Source organism: Hippocampus guttulatus, chromosome 12 (assembly GCF_054856545.1).
Source record: "Hippocampus guttulatus isolate MCC_2025c chromosome 12, RoL_Hgut_1.0, whole genome shotgun sequence".
Taxonomy (NCBI): domain Eukaryota; kingdom Metazoa; phylum Chordata; class Actinopteri; order Syngnathiformes; family Syngnathidae; genus Hippocampus; species Hippocampus guttulatus.
This window is the reverse complement of record NC_141272.1, coordinates 19,625,893-19,642,529: the sequence shown is the minus strand read 5'-3', so window position 1 is coordinate 19,642,529 and position 16,637 is coordinate 19,625,893. Positions and strand designations below refer to the sequence as shown.

General features: G+C 44.0%; 1 protein-coding gene across 1 annotated transcript in view; it reads left to right on the top strand.

The window, feature by feature from the left end:
* Positions 1–15,426, top strand: part of LOC147197766 (solute carrier family 12 member 9) — a 66,717-nt gene extending 51,291 nt beyond the window's left edge. Inside the window, exons 11-13 of the mRNA XM_086126078.1 lie at positions 6,593–6,767; positions 7,876–8,022; positions 13,040–15,426. Of these exons, the coding sequence (XP_085982204.1) occupies positions 6,593–6,767; positions 7,876–8,022; positions 13,040–13,974 (1,257 nt within the window). The 3' untranslated portion in view covers positions 13,975–15,426. The remainder of the gene's footprint in view (positions 1–6,592; positions 6,768–7,875; positions 8,023–13,039) is intronic.
* The last annotated feature ends 1,211 nt before the right edge of the window (positions 15,427–16,637 follow it).

Below are 16,637 nucleotides of genomic sequence, written 5' to 3'. Positions count from 1 at the left end.
CCCCCTCAACTTAAAAAAAGGGGTTCTTGCCAAGCAATCTCTTTAAAATGTTTATTGGGACACACAAACACAGACTATTGCCTCTCCAAGCCAAGTATATGCACCAGACAACAACACACATATCAAATGCTGTCCCTCCAAATTCATACTCATTCATTGTTGGGCAACCATCTATCATTTTTATATCAGACCTACCTGACACACACACTGCATATTTTTCCCCTCAATGAAGTACTGCTTGTGGAAGCGCACTCATACATAACTTGATATCATACAATTCACTCTGTCCTCTATAGGCAGGTCTGTTGCTCTCAAGGTGAGGCAGCTCCGTTGCCAGCAAGGCCCGTTGCCAAGGCGATTCGGGGCAGTTGGGTTGGCGAGCAGTTTGTCAAGAGGCAGAACATTATTACAACCACTCAACTTATTGCACTTTTCCTCCTTCTCCCTCCCGTCTTTCCTTTTCTTCCCCTTAACACACATGCCTCCTTCCGATCAGATGCCTCCTCCTCCCTTCTCCACTTTTTCCCCTCACACTGGGCAGTTCAACAATTTAAATGATTGCATGTCACTCAGGCACAGCAGTAGAGGCGACATGTTTGCTTCGGCAGCACACGGAAGTCAACAAGTTGCCAGGTTTTTGTGATGTAAAAATAGATTATCACAATTTCTTTGAGTCTTTTAAGGCAGGGGTCCCCAACCGCCGGGTCGCGGACCGGTCACGGTCCGCGGGTAATTTGGTGCCAGGCCGCACAGAAAGAATAAATAACTTACATTCCTTCCTTTTTTATTTCGGAATCTGAAAGATGTTTTAAATTTTGAAAAGTTACCCGATTCTTTGTTATAGCAATCTACAGTATGTCACTCTTGAAGCAGGTGAATGTGCGCTTCTCAGTCACGTGATAGGTTACCGCATAAAAAACAAACGTCTTAGAAAAGTTTTTTTCGGGAACGGGAAAAGGCCCAGCCAGGAGACAGCCTACGACTTTCAAGAAAGAGAAGGCTACATTTCATACACAGTATCATGAGTCCTATTTCAAATACAGCTTTATCTCAATGGGAGATTCACACGCACCAAGCCTACTCTGCATAATAAGCGGCGATGGTGAGTCGTATTTTTCATTCGATTTTTATTTGCGTCGTATCTTTTTTTGAATTCACGTTTAAACGTTGCCACAGCGACGAGAGAATGTTGCGGCTAGAGGTTCCTCGTGTCATGATTCATGCTTATTATTATTATGTTTCGAAAATACCACTCTTTTCACGCAGGCCATACCATATTATATTGTTGTATCTATCCGGCGTTAAAGGACGGTCACTGAAAATATTGTCTGACATGAAATCGGTCCGTGGGGCAAAAAAGGTTGGGGATCTCTGTGTTAAGGTGTCTTTTTCCATCTTTTTTTGCCACCTGTCACAGCTTTTTGGGAATGTGGTGCAGCCATAACATTCTAATCGAATGACTATTTGGTAAAAATCAAGTTTATCAGCTTGAACACCAAATATCGTGTATTCAATGAAATACAGGTTGAACATGATGTGAAAATCATGTTTTTCTGCATTCTGTTTTTATGTCTAACACAACGTCCCAACGTCAGGGGAGTTGGGCTTTACGCGGGTGTGTAGCAGCCTGTTCAAACCATTGCAACAGCACCCAGTTTGGCAGAATGCCAGCCAGATAGCGTTGCAGCAAGAAATGGAGACAGAAGCGCTCACAACAAAAACACACTAGAAGATAACAAGCTGCTGACAACAGTGTTAAGGAAAGACTTAGGGGAAAAAAACGGCACACTGACGCTGATGGTATCAAGTAAAGAAATAGATGGAGGCGGAATATAAGCATGGAGAGCGGATGAGTGATTGAGGAAATGAAGTGATGGATGAGACTGAAGAGACAGAAATGATGATAGCCTGATGGATGAAAAGACCGAAAAAAATGGGACGATAAAGATGATAGATGATGAGATGAGTGGAGGCAGTTGGTCCGCACCTCAGAGACAATCGCTGGTTACTTGTTGATGCAAGCATGAAAACGTGTAATTGCGAATAATGTCACGATAATGGCTGAACCTTAAAATGGTTAGACAAGCAAGCATTCAGCAAGATTCTTGAACGACACTTTTTGCATAGGGCATGATTTGCAGTCAGATTTAGATCCCAAATTTGATTTATCTTTCTCTCTCTCTCTCTCTCTCTCTCTCTCTCTCTCTCTCTCTCTCTCTCTCTCTCTCTCTCTCTCTCTCTCTCATATATATACACACACACACACGCACACAAATTTATGCAGAAATCCAGGTAATTTCAAAGGGTTCATATACTTTTTCTTGCAACTGTATATATGTAGGCGGCTCGGTGGGCAACTGGTTAGTGCGTCGGCCTCATAGTGCAGAGGTGCACGGTTCCATTCTGGCTCCGGCCTTCCTATGTAGAGTTTGCGTCTTCTCCCCTGTGTGGGTTTTCTCTGAGTACTCCAGTTCAGGGTATCCCTGATGACAGCTGGGATAGGCTCCAGCACGCCCCGCAACCCTTGTGAGGATAAGCGGATACATCAATCTATCTAGCTATCTCTCTCTCTCTCTCTATGTATATTAAAAAAAAAAAAAAATCCTCGTCTCACCCCCCCCTCGGGTGGTGTCTGTCCCTCATTCAGCTCGGGTCCTCTACCAGAGGCCAGGAAGCTTGAGGGTTCTGCGCAGTATCCTTGCTGTTCCCAGCACTGCACATTTCTGGACTGAGATGTCCGATGTTGTTCCCGGGATCTGTTGCAACCACTCATCTAGTTTGGGGGTCACTGCCCCGAGTGCTCCGACCACCACAGGCACGACTGTCACCTTTACCTTCCAGGCTCTCTCCAGCTCCTCTCTGAGCCCTTGGTATTTCTCGAGTTTCTCGTGTTCCTTCTTTCTGATGTTTCCATCACTTGGGACCGCTACATCCACTACAACGGCTTTCCTCTGCCCTTTATCTATGATCACGATATCTGGTTGGTTTGCCATTACCAACTTGTCAGTCTGGATCTGGAAGTCCCACAGGATCTTCGCTCTGTCATTCTCCACCACCTTCAGAGGTGTTTCCCATTTTGACCTTGGGGTTTCCAGTCCATACTCCGCACAGATGTTTCGGTAGACTATGCCAGCCACCTGGTTATGGCGTTCCATGTAGGCTTTCCCTGCCAGCATCTTACACCCTGCAGTTATGTGTTGGATCGTTTCAGGTGCCTCTTTGCACAACCTACACCTTGGGTCTTGTCTGGTGTGGTATATCTGGGCCTCAATGGCTCTGGTGCTCAGGGCCTGCTCTTGAGCAGCCAGGATGAGTGCCTCTGTGCTGTCCTTCAGACCAGCCCTCTCTAGCCACTGATAGGACTTCTTGAGATCGGCCACTTCAGTTATGGTCCGGTGGTAGATCCCGTGAAGGGGCTTGTCCTCCCATGATGGTCCCTCTTCCAGCGCCTCATCTTCTGTTCCCCATTGTCTGAGGCATTCTCTGAGTACGTCATCCGTTGGAGCCTTCTCCTTGATGTATTCATGGAGCTTGGATGTTTCATCCTGGACAGTGGCTCTCACATTCACTAGTCCCCGGCCTCCTTCCTTTCGGCTTGCGTACAGTCTCAGGGTGCTGGATTTGGGATGGAACCCTCCGTGCATGGTTAGGAGCTTTCGGGTCTTAACGTCCGTGGTCTGAATCTCTTCCTTTGGCCACCTTATTATTCCTGCAGGGTATCTGATCACTGGCAGGGCATAGCTGTTTATTGCCCGGGTCTTATTCTTGCCATTGAGCTGGCTTCTTAGGACTTGCCTCACTCGATGGAGGTATTTGGCCGTAGCCGCTTTCCTTGTTGCCAGTTCGAGGTTGCCATTGGCTTGTGGTATACTGAGGTACTTGTAGCTGTCCTCAATGTCTGCTATTGTTCCTTCAGGGAGTGAGACCCCTTCAGTGCGGACTACCTTTCCTCTCTTAGTCACCATCCGACTACATTTCTCAAGCCCGAATGACATCCCTTGCTGCTGTAGATCCTGGTTGTGTGGATCTATGAGTCTATGTCCCTTTCGCTCTTAGCATACAGCTTTATGTCATCCATGTAGAGGAGGTGACTGATCGTAGCTCCATTTCTGAGGCGGTATCCATAGCCTGTCTTGGTGATTACTTGGCTTAGGGGGTTCAGTCCTATGCAGAACAGCAGTGGGGAGAGTGCATCACCTTGGTATATGCCACATTTGATGGACATGATTGCCATTGGCTTCAAGTGTGGTTTTCCACATCCTCATCGAGTTCGCAACAAAGGCTCTTAGGGTCCTGTTCACCTTATACAACTCCAAGCATTCAGTGATCCATGTAAGTGGCATTGAGTCATAGGCTTTCTTGTAATCAATCCAGGCTGTGCACAGGTTGGTATGTCGGGACCTGCAGTCTTGTTCTGTCAACCAGGAGCTGATGTTTGGCTCCTCTGGTATCTCTACCAATGCCCTTCTGTGCTTCGCTCATGTATTGATCCATGTGTCCACTTATCTTAGCCGCAATGATGCCTGACATGAGCTTCCATGTTGTGGAGAGACAGGCCAATAGTTGGATGGGACTGCACCCTTTGAGGGATCCTTCATGATCAGGATCGTTCGCCCTTCGGTTAGCCATCCTGGGTGAGTCCCATCCCTCAGCAGCTGGGTCATTTGTGCTGCTAGGCTAGTTTCTTTAGCCAGTAGGTGTGAACCATGTCCGGGCCTGGTGCTGTCCAGTTCTTCATATCTGAGACTCTTTCCTGTATGTCTGCCACTGTTATGGTAACTGGGTTCTGTTCAGGGAGGTTGCTGTGCTCCTCTCTCAGGGTCACCAGCCATTGTGCACTGCTGTTATGTGCAACCTCCTTCTCCCATATGCCTTTCCAGTACCTTTCAGTTTCCAGTCTTGGTGGGTCAGCTCTGTTGTTAGGACCCTGCCACTGAGCGTACACTTTCGCAGGTTGTGTTGCGAACAGCCTGTTTATTCGTCTGGCCTCATTCTCTTTCGTGTACCGCTTTATGCGGCTGGACAAGGCTTGGAGCCTTTGTTTGGCAGTTTCGAGTGCTTCAGGTATGGTCATCTGGATGTACCTCTCGGGTATCGGCCTTTTCATCACACCTCTCTGGGCCTCCGTCAATTGACTCACATCTTTCCGAGCCGATCTTGATCTTAGCCTTTTCCATGGTGGGTAACGTCATCTCATGGCTTCCATGGTTGCTCTTATAGCCAAGCATCTGAAGGATCACTGATGCTGAAGCGTATATCAGCTCATTGGTTTCCGTGATCGTTACGGTAGGGATCGCCCTCAGTGCTGCATTCACACTTTCCATGAGACTTTCAGGTGGTACTTCACATAGCCGTTGTAATCGGTTTCTAGGTTGCCCAGCTTTCATTCTCGCCATGATCTTAGCTTTCAGGTCAGTTGCTGCCTCGCTCAGCATTTCATTCATTGGGGCTGGCCTCCCAATCTCATCATCTGCATTCATTGGGGCTTGCCTCCCAATCTCTGGTATGACCTCCTCCTCTGATCTGGCAGCCTGGGGCCCTTCACCATGGAACCTGCGTTGTACCTCATCAATCTCAAGTTGTGACAGCAGTTGCCGTTTGTGGATGTTGGAACACTGAGTTACAAGTTGTTTCGTGGTCAACCGTGACTGTGGGTTTCGAAGTAACCATTCAGCCCACATTCTCTGCATGTAAGGGTTGTTTGAGTAGCATTCCAACAGAGCCATGTTATCGCATCTCGCCCATCTCCGCTTTGTTCCAGTAGCCCATTTTTCATCAAGGTGCTCTGGTTCCCCAGCACCTGATGCAGACCTTGTTTGGCCGGGCGACGTCTGAGCCGGCATGTCATTCATTTTATTGTCTCTCATCATTGTATGAGGTAGGCATTAGCGTGAAGGATCTTGCCCAAGGACCCACACTGCATGGTGTTATGTGCTCATTTTTTGCCCCAAGCGGGATTCGAACCACCGTCTCCCGAACTGAGCTATCCAGCCGCTATTATCTATCTATCTATCTATCTATCTATCTATCTATCTATCTATCTATCTATATATATATATATATAAGGGGCTCCATCTGTTTCTTTACTTGATAGGCCTTCAGTTGGACACCTCTCCCCCAACCGGCCATCAAATCATGGAAGTATGTCAAAACTTGACAAAGTCACAGCAATTTCTATGTTAGCAGTTATATCCCGTTTTGAGAAAAACACATTTAAAGTTTTGGCCCCTACATATTTCACAGGACCATAGCAACCAGTACCTTAGGGAAAAATCTATTGACATCAATTTTTTCAGGAAGAGTTGAAAGACCACTGGGGAGTCAATTCCAATTGCAAGTAAGAAAATCATCTGAGATTTTAACCTTTGGCCTCTCGACAGATGAGAGAGGGCAAAAATGGTGATTTGGACTCAACCCCAAAACTTTGAAGATCCAATTAAGCTTACTATTGAAGTTTGCTTGTTTTATTGTTGCTATATTTCTTTCACATCATCCACTGTCAAACTGTTCCCAACTATGATTCAGAATATAGAATGAAGTGGCCAGTGAGAGTATATTTAAATGTAACTTTCCTTTTTCTTGTTACTTCTAGGTACGGAAGTATTTGCTCATGCTGGATGTGAGGAAGGATCATGTCAAGTTCTGGAGGCCTCAGGTTCTGCTGATGGTCTCCAACCCTCGAAGCAGTGTAGGCCTCATCACCTTCATCAACGATATTAAAAAGAGTGGGCTGTACGTGCTGGGGCACGTCCAACTTGGCGATCTCAGTAAGAGCACTAATATGGCACAATGTTGTGATCAAATGTAATTGTTTGCAAATTTAGTAGAAAATAAAAAAACACAAGTGATACGTTACATCGATACTTTTTTTTAAGGCAGCCATATCTGCAAATTCCCAAAATTCAATTCCTAAAATTGCTCCACCAAAATGGCCGAGATGTTGCAGTACTCTACATTGCTCTGAACACACATCCCACTGTCGCTTCCCCTTCAAGGAGAAATGTGCATATTTTCTGTTTTGCGGCCGAGGCCAGAATTTATACTGCATTAATTCATATTTGTTCATTGTATCTTGTTTTCCATGCATTTCAAACAGACCTTGCATATAACATACTGTAAGTGCAGCGTGTACTGCAGTTTTAGTTTTCATGTGTGCTTCGGCGCCTTACATGTTGATACGATAACTTTGAATTATTCTGAGTAATTGTGAGCATGTTAGCCTTGTTGAAGACTTCTTCCTCATGCAGACCTATTTTCTTTTCAGACGGAAAACGGGGCTGGCCCTGAATGAATAGTTCATAATCAAAATTGCCCAAGTGTCTGAGTGTCGCCTGCGCACAATAGGGAGGAATGATATTTTCATCAGCAGATGGAGAGCCCTTCTCCAATTTGAGCTGGCACTTGGTGTCGAGAAATATGAGGCCGTTTTTCATACATGTAGATGCAATTTAAGAGGACTATGTTGTAAAGCACGGGTGTCAAAGTCAAGGCCCGGGGGCCAGATCTGGCCCGCCACACTATTTTATGTGGCCCGCGAAAGCAAATCAATCATGTCAAGTTCCATGATGCTTGCTAAAGTCTGAACCACAATTTCAAATTGTCATATGTAATCCACAAAAACAGTCATTATTCTTGACTTCTGATTGTAAAACTAGTTATTCCCAAAATTCATAACGAGGGAAACCGTAACTACAATGTGGCCCGTGACAAAAACGAGTTTGACACCCCTGTTGTAAAATATATACAGCCACATGATTTTCAGCACATTTGTGCCCAATCGCCCTTTGATGTGGCCTGTGGGCTAAGCTCTGCTGAGCTGCATGTTATGCTTTTGACTTAGGTATATGTTTGTCTTTCCCCCACCCTCACTCACAGACACATTACCCTCTGACCCTCTACAATCCCAGTATGCCTCCTGGCTGTCCCTGGTGGACCATCTCAACATCAAGGCCTTCGTCAACCTGACGCTGGCTGATTCAGTGCGTCATGGAATCCAGCACCTTCTGTTCATCTCTGGACTAGGTCAGTGTCACCATCAGTCCAAATCCCATATTTTCGTTCAGGTATGCAGTCTGTGGGTACACTTACCAGGTACCCCTGAGCATGCTAATGATATCCAATAGAATGACGTCACGTGGCAGAAGCCCAAGTGTTCGTCAGTGGCACCGCTAGTAAAAAAAGCCTTCCATGTTATGTAAGTAAGAGGGTATTGAATGTCATATTTAACATAATGATTGAGGGGCTGCCGACATCAACCCGGAAACAGTCATAAATGCAACACAGTAGATTAACCTTTGTCATCAGAGATGTATCCTCAAGGCTAGCAGTTTACCATAACTTGTAATTGAACAAAGCCCATCGTTGAGTCGTTCTTTTGGTGGCTGATGCAGTTTGGCTTTAAATCCATTAGCCTGTTGTATGCTATTTTTCTGTTATCAAACTAAGAAGGTTACTACTGCTCGGACTTGACGTTTCTGTGCTCTGATTAATAGCACGGACCTGATCTTTTGACGGTTAAATGGATAGTGCGCTGTAGTCAGATGGATTAAATTAGATTATTTTATTTTTTAGGAATTCTCAAAAATAAATAAATAAAGAGAGAGAGAAACCTTTTGGGGCATATCTGGGTGTGCAACGCCAAACACAAGCTGTCAATGTTTTCGTTCAGGTCAAGGGTAGTCTTCCAGCACCTGCCAACTGGGAATATCCTTGCATTTACGGTTTACAAACGGTGTGAAATGGTTTATGCACAATTTGATTGGAGGCACAGGACCTGGTGGTAAGTGTCCCATACACTTTTAAAGGCCAAACAACACTTGAGGCCGACTCAGAGAAAGGTTCCCAATTATGTACAGCACAAGTTTTTATCTTTCCTTTCTGTCCTCCAGGTTTTCCTCATTCAATTCTCTTCAATCTTCATTCAACATTGGTACTGTATTTTGGGCGATAAGTGCTTGGGTATGGATGTGGGGGGGGGGGGGGGGGGGGAAAGCCCTACCGTTCTCACGCTGCTCAGACTGAATGGCAGTGTTTAAAAAAAAAAAAGAAAAGAAAACCTTATATTTGACTTTTCTTTGTATTTATAGCAATTTGCCCATAAAATTAATTTCTTTATCTTTGTTCATTTCGGGAATACATTTTCAGTTCAATTGTATTTTAATGAGTTAAAAACATCTCGGAGACATTGTTCACCGCTAAAAAGAGCGTTTTAAAACCCATAAAACCTTGGCTGTGAGTACTGCAAGTGTAGGATAATGACAAGAAGTCCTGGTTTGAGCCTTGTGTTTCATCAGCTCCATTGTTTTGTCCCACTTTTACACAGGTCCTGTCCGAGAGAACCCTTTGTTTCTTTGTTTGTTTGTTTGATTGTTTGTTTGTTTAAAAAGTCCAATCAGCAAGCCAATTATTTGGGCCACGTGTACATCAATCACACAGTTGTCATAGTGATTCATACTGTAAACCAATTAAAAAGGAATTTAACTGTTAAATTCCTTCCTAGTTGCTTTCACATTCACGTTTGTGTCATACCGGAACTAAAATTAAATCCCTGCTTCGGTGTCTACGGATCGGGGAAATGTAGTCAGATCAATTGCAAGCTGAACATCTCGAGCCGCGTATTTCCAATGTTATAATGTGGGACCGCGAGATTAAAAAAAAAAATGGTATCCCCTGCCGCGGGAACACAAACACACATTCGGTGAAAGCGGTGCGATCATTATCTGCGTGGAGGATTAAAGGAAGCAAGTGCTGTCCTCACTCGCATTGGGCAGTTGAAGTGAGGTGTGTTCAATGACTCATCTCATAGAAATACTCCTTCGGTCAACCAAAGTCGCACTGACTTATACCTGAGCAAATTTCTAATTAATTTGACTCACCAAAATCTGAACAGCCGCATTTTGCGGGAGAAGGGAAAAATAATTTTTTTTCGGTGGAAACTACATTGACGCCGCACCGGGATAAAGCAAAGACAGTTGGATAATGGAGAGAGAGCACTGACTTGTTTAGCGCTCTTGAACTGTCAACCAAAATAGTATTTAGCATAAGCGAAAGTAATAGCACAACCACTGGTTATCAGATGGACTAGAAATTACATTTGTTACTATTTTGGTGGTCCAGTGATTCGCGCGTGGACCTCACAGTGCAGAGGTTGTGGGTTCGATCCCAACTTTGGCCTTCCTGTGTGGAGTTTGCATGTTCTTCCCGGGCCTGTGTGGGTTTTCACCGGGTACTCCGCTTTCCTCCCACATTCCAAAAACATGCACGGCATGCTGATTGAACACTTTCAATTATCCCTTGGTGTGAGTGTGAGCGCAGATGGTTGTTCGTCACTGTGTGCCCTGCAACCGGTTCAGGGTGTCCCCCGCCTACTGCCCAAAGACAGCTGGGACAGGCCCCAGCACCCTCCGCGGCCCTATAAAGCAGTTCAGAAAATGGATGGATGGCTGGATGGACTATTTGATTTTCAGTGAAATTGTAGTGTCTCAGCAATGTTCCCTCTAAGCCAGGGGTGGCCAACCAGTCGGAGACAAAGAGCCAATTTTTTTACTGTGTTACTGCAAAGAGCCACATCATACCTTTCCTCGCGCACGCGCGTGCGCACACACGCACACACACACACGCACGCACGCACGCGCGCACTCACGCGGGTGCCCACCAGTGCACTCGCGCACATATGCACGCACACCACGATGAGCAACAGTCGGAATGGGCCGAAAATGAATGAAAGCTAAAAATACAAACAAACAAATCTTTTTTTCCCCACCCATTTGCACATGAGTGGTGATGCAGTCATCTGATTGGTTGCCCTCTTTGTCAATCAAGTAACGGTGCGATGATAGGCTGACTAGCTTAGCGCTTAGCGCCGTCGTTTGCGCATGAGCGGTGATGACGTCATCTGATTGGTTGCCCTCTATGTCAATCAAGTAACGGTGCGATGATGAACGGTGCATGCGGCTCGCGAGCCGCGGGTTGGCCACCCGTGCTCTAAGCTGTGCATGTGACGTATTTTGCTCTCACAGTGCACAGTGAATACGAGCAGCGCATTAAAAAGAAAAAAGAAAATTTAACTTGAGGTGTATTGGTATTTTCACACCCTCCTCATGTAAAGAAAAGTTGATTTGGCACATGTGGTTGATGGACCCGGGAAGTAAAATGCGACATAAAAAAGACAAGGTGAGCATACATGATGCCCTGTAATCATTTTCACCCACAAACATTGCTCTCCGCAACAAACAAACTAATAATTTTAAACAATTTCCTTTTTTTTTTTAATTGATGAATGACACCTGTTGTTTACTTTTTTCAGTGTATATGATCAAAGCAAAGCGCCACACAAATATTAATGAGCCATGCTCAGACCTGCCCACAAACCGTAGGCCTTAAGTGGGGCACATGAAATGCTTGGGTGGGCCCAGTTATAGATACCCTGCAGACAGTCCTTACTTTGCTCCGTATATTTGATGCTACTGTACTCTATTCGCTCAGCACTGCCACTCCCAGACAATAGTTTTGAATGCCACCCTTTGCAAGAACCACAGGCAGGTATTACCAAAAACAACACAAACATTTTGTCAATGACTGTGAAACACACATATGTCAATTTTTTCTGCAGCCGTATTGAATGTGGCAAAATGAAGTGATTTGTCAAGATGCCTCGTTCACTTGCTCCGAGGAGATGTATCTTCAAGCCAGAACTCATTGGATTAATAGTGAACCATTGCTTTTAATTGTATTACCGGTATATTTTCATTACTCAATTTTACGAATATTATCTGTCGATTTTATGGCCACATCCAATATGGCGGATGCGTTGACTTATCGCTTTGAATGTATCATCTTCCTCAATGGATGTCTGCAGCAGAACTTTAAAAAGGATAATAAAATTGATCTTCATTTTAGATGTCCAAAGGGTTTGTGGCTCCCACGGGTTCTTTTATAAAACGGGTAGCTCTTTAGTTGCTGACCCTGAGGTAATATGTCAATCTTCACTTGCCATATTGTGAATGTGCATGGGACAGTCGAAATGGGTAATGTACAAAAACTAAACGTTGCATAATGTCCGGAAACTGCAATCAATCATCACTAAAATTTATGTTGACATCTAAACTTATGCGCACATCAGCCTGCCGGACTCAAAAACATAGGTGGCCTTACTTAAGTCAATGCCCAGAAAAAGATGAGTGGCTCAGCAAAAGACTGTTGCTGCTATTGGAAGGGGCAACTTTTTACTCAGTTCGCGCTCACTCCCTCCTAATTCTTGCAACTCTTGTATTTTTAACTTCTCTTAGCAGCGTCAGGAGGGCCATCACGCAACATTACGCACAAATGTCAACATAAAATTTAGATGCTTGCACGGCAATCAGACTAATTGGTTCACATCTTGGCATAATGATCTTGTCAATCAGATCCATCTCGATCAATCAATCAGTCAATCAATTGAAAGGCTTTATTTTTCCCTAAGGGACCATTTAAAAAACATGAAGAGCAGTATCATTAAAAAAGGTCAGACAAAACAACAACATAAAGTTGTACACAAAGTGCCAAATCAATGTACGAGGCCCATTTTCAGTGAAGATGCGATGGTGTGGAAAAAACATTATACGTTGATTTGCAAATCGTTCATAATCTATATCTAGTCCAGACCTGTTTCCTACTGAAAATGTCTGATGTATCATGAAGCACAAAATAGGAACAACATAGTCCCCCGACTGTTGAGCAACTGAAGTTGTACATCAAGCAGGAATGGGAAAGAATGTCATCGACAAAAATTCAACAAATATTGTCCTCAGTTCCCAAACGCTCATCGACTTTTGTTTAAAGGAAATGTTGCGGTAAACACATCCATGTACCTGTTTCTTTGGAGCCAATGAATGTGCTTAATGCCTTCCATGGGGTTTATTTTAATGGAATTGTGTGACAGATCAATTTCCTAAAAACATTGGAATCACATTGCGGGATGGATTTTTTTTTTTTTTTTTTTTTTTTTGAAACAAATCATTGTAGCTCACCGACTCCTTTTTTTCCCATCTCTACATTCCAGGTGGGATGCGTCCCAACACTCTTGTCCTGGGTTTTTATGATGACAGCCTCCCAAAGGACAAGCTCTCCACAAATCATGCTGCAGATGTGGCGTTCTTCTCTCATGATCTTGAGCGGCGCCAAACTCCGTTCCATTTTCCTTCTCTTCGGTCCAGTGGTAGTGCTGCACATGATGGCGTGCATGATGGGAAGGTTTTGGGGCCCCAGGAGTACGTAGCGATCATTGCCGATGCCATGAAGATGCTGAAGAATGTGGTTTTGGCCCGTCATTTTAACAGTTTTGACCGAGCACAGGCTCTGTCAGCGGCCTCCTCCTCTCCAGGGAAGAGTTTTGTCTTTGTCGATGTCTGGCCAGTCAACCTTCTGCGTCCAGACAGCACAAGCTACGTGGATACCTGCTCTCTCTTCTTGCTGCAGCTAGCTTGCATTCTCAATATGGTCCGAGCCTGGCGCAAAGCTACACTACGTCTCTTCCTTTGCGTGGAGGAAGGGCGAAGCGTGAGAGGCTTGGAGGAGAAGCTGGGACAGTTGCTGAAAGAATTAAGAATCAAAGCTCAAATCTACCCCGTGCCCTGGGATCAGCAGGTGGCACTACACTGGCAGCGCCAAGGCAAATTGGACAAGAGGCAATCATCGCAGTCCCCCGGTATCATCAAGGAAGAGAAGAAGCTGGAACAAGACGATGAGGAGGATTACGTCAACAGCTTCCTGAGCAACACCGCACGCTTGGCTGATGACTACCTGTCAGCTGTCAATCAGCTGATCCTCGACCAAGCCCAGCCAGCACCTGCTGTGCGCTTCCTGTATTTGCCCCGCCCACCAGCTGACACCCTTCTCTACAAGTCTTACTTGCACCAGCTGGAGTTGCTGACTCAAGACCTGGGTCCCACTTTGCTTATTCACGGGGTGACGCCTGTCATCACCACTGATATCTGAACATTCCACTTCCTGTCACATGCAATAAGGCAGGACTTCCATGCTTTGTGTATTCCTATTGCTGTCTGGATCTGGCTTGTCACTCAACAGCAGACTCGATAAACAGCCCTTAAAATCCGAGCAACAACCGAGTACCACAATATGGACCAAACCGTATTTTACGTTTGGTTTTGACTTAGTGAATTCTTAGAGGGCCGTTCAGAGACAGTGGACAACCCTGATGATGTCTGCGGGCCTTCCGTTCCCCAGGTGCGTCATAGGATATAGTTTCCATATCTATGTTTTTACTGGAGGTAAAAAGTAATGATGCTTTTCAATAGACATGTGAAGCGTGGCACAAAGACACAGTATAAAGCAAATCTAAAGTAAACAATGGGTATATCTCCTGAATATGAAGTATGGCCAACCAGCATGAAATGAGACAAGTGAAGCTAGATGGGAATATGGACTCTCATCAAGATGGGCAGCCCACCCTTCTCCCTCATATCATTTCATTCCACACTAGTGAGAGGTTTCCAGTGGCCAATACAGTCAGAGCTGAATTTCAAGTGTCCTCTGGCTTCCCCTGTGGCCTCTTTTTTTTTTCTTTCTTTCCATTTTCAGACACGGGTAGAGATGGGTTGCCCCTTAAATTTCTTAACATGATCATTCCATTTGCCTTCAGATCAAAAAGTGCCAAGCTTGTTAACGATCTCACTTGTGGAACTAGTCCAGCTTGGACAGAAAGTCTGACTGTTAATTTTCATTGCAGGTACACTCAAGAGAGCTGCTTTCCATTTTAAAGGGATAGGAAGCTTTCTGGGGGGTTTTTTGTTTGTTTTTTTCTGCAGTTGTGTCCATCAAGCTGCACAGCTCACAGTGTTTCCACGTGCTGTGATTCTCTGTGATATTAAGTTAATTGCTTGAATGTACTGTATTCAAGGTACATGACCAATTTTATAATTTATTTTCCCTCATGAGGTACTGCCTGATCAGCTTGATGAATTAAGTGCCAAAATAAAATGCAATGCAATTGTAATTCTTAGCCTTTTACCACCATTTTAACTGCAGTGTCATCGCCAAGCAGCTATTACTGAAGCACTGTCCGTAAAATAATCCTTGTAAGTCCGTCTCTTCCCCCAAAAAAATAAAATAAACCCCAAAAACAATAAACACTGCAAATTAAAGCCAATTTATGTTTTCAGCCATCAGTTGATCCGAAAAGCCATCATAATGTTGACTTGATATGCTTAGCTAGGTAGTGGCATTGTTTAGATTGAGATATTTGTGGTACTTGTGGTTTGATTTCCACCCCTCAGTAAACAAAGGTTACTCTACATTTCTTGATATAATTGCACATGATGTATCATACTTATTTATGAAAGTATTTCAAAAACGTTGTCTGATCACTGTGGAATTCTAGCTAAAAATAGGTGCTCAAAGAAACAGAAATTAAAATGACATTACATCTCATTCATTTGTTTCATGTTGGCCTATACAAAGAATTTGCACCGTGTTCCCTCAAAAGTGACTTTCGAACACACCACTTTCCTTGATTAGTGGCCATTGGTGATGTACTGACCAATGATGGTTCATCAGCCCACAACCAAATATATTACTTCATAATTTATACATGGTGATAGATCTGCAGCATAAAAAGATTTCTTCAAATGTCTTAATATGCATGAAACTCAAGCAATGAGCAAAAGGACATACTATACATAATTTAACAGGTTGGCCAACTAGCTCCAACAATAACTTCTCCACAAGAAACATTTGTATTACAAAACTGCAAATTTTGTGTGAATTGCAGTGTGTTTTGACTGTCGTTTATAAAAATCGCACAAAATGTTTGGACTTGTCAACTTGGCTATAGTCTGAACAATCACTGGTGGTGGTGTGAGTGTGGTGGTGATGTTGTATACCCCCAATTTCCTTTATGATCCAATGCTAAGTAAATTTCAAGCTGGTATTATTTAAGATCATCACACAAATCAGATCATAGATCACCCAAGTAAACATAAAATGCCATTTTAAAAATGATGATTTGATTTATATTGAGGAAAGCATATATAGTCAAAGCTATCTAACCCTGTGAAAAAGTATCCCCCCCCCCCTCATTAAATCCTGAATTTCCTGAAGCTAATCAAGTTTTTCAGTAAATTTTCACTGACCACCTATTCAAATTGATTGATTAAATCAGGGGTGCCCATTATGTCGATCCTGATCTGCCGGTAGATCTAAAACAGGTCCCAAGTAGATCCGAAGAGTGTCGAGGAGAAAAAAAACAAACAACCATTTGTGTGTCTTTGTACATGTTAATAATATATTTTATTAATATATGTTAGTAATATATTTTTAGTGTTAATGTACGCTGCACCATAATCATCCTGTCAGTCTCCTTTTCACAAAATAAATATTAAAAAAAATTAAATAAAGCAGATAAATCTTGAATTTACGGTGGCGCGTGATGACGTCACCGGAAGTTGTTTGCGCTCAGCACTCTGCAATTGCAGCTTGTGATCAGAGCTGTTGCGCTCTGTCTTTTATCATCATTATTCTCATTCAGTTTGCTTCGTGTACAATTCACCGATGGCACGGGCAAAGAATAGGAACCTAGGAGGGCCCAGGGAAGCACTTTAAAACGGTACATGTGAGCTACGATGGTTAACAGGCTGCAAAAG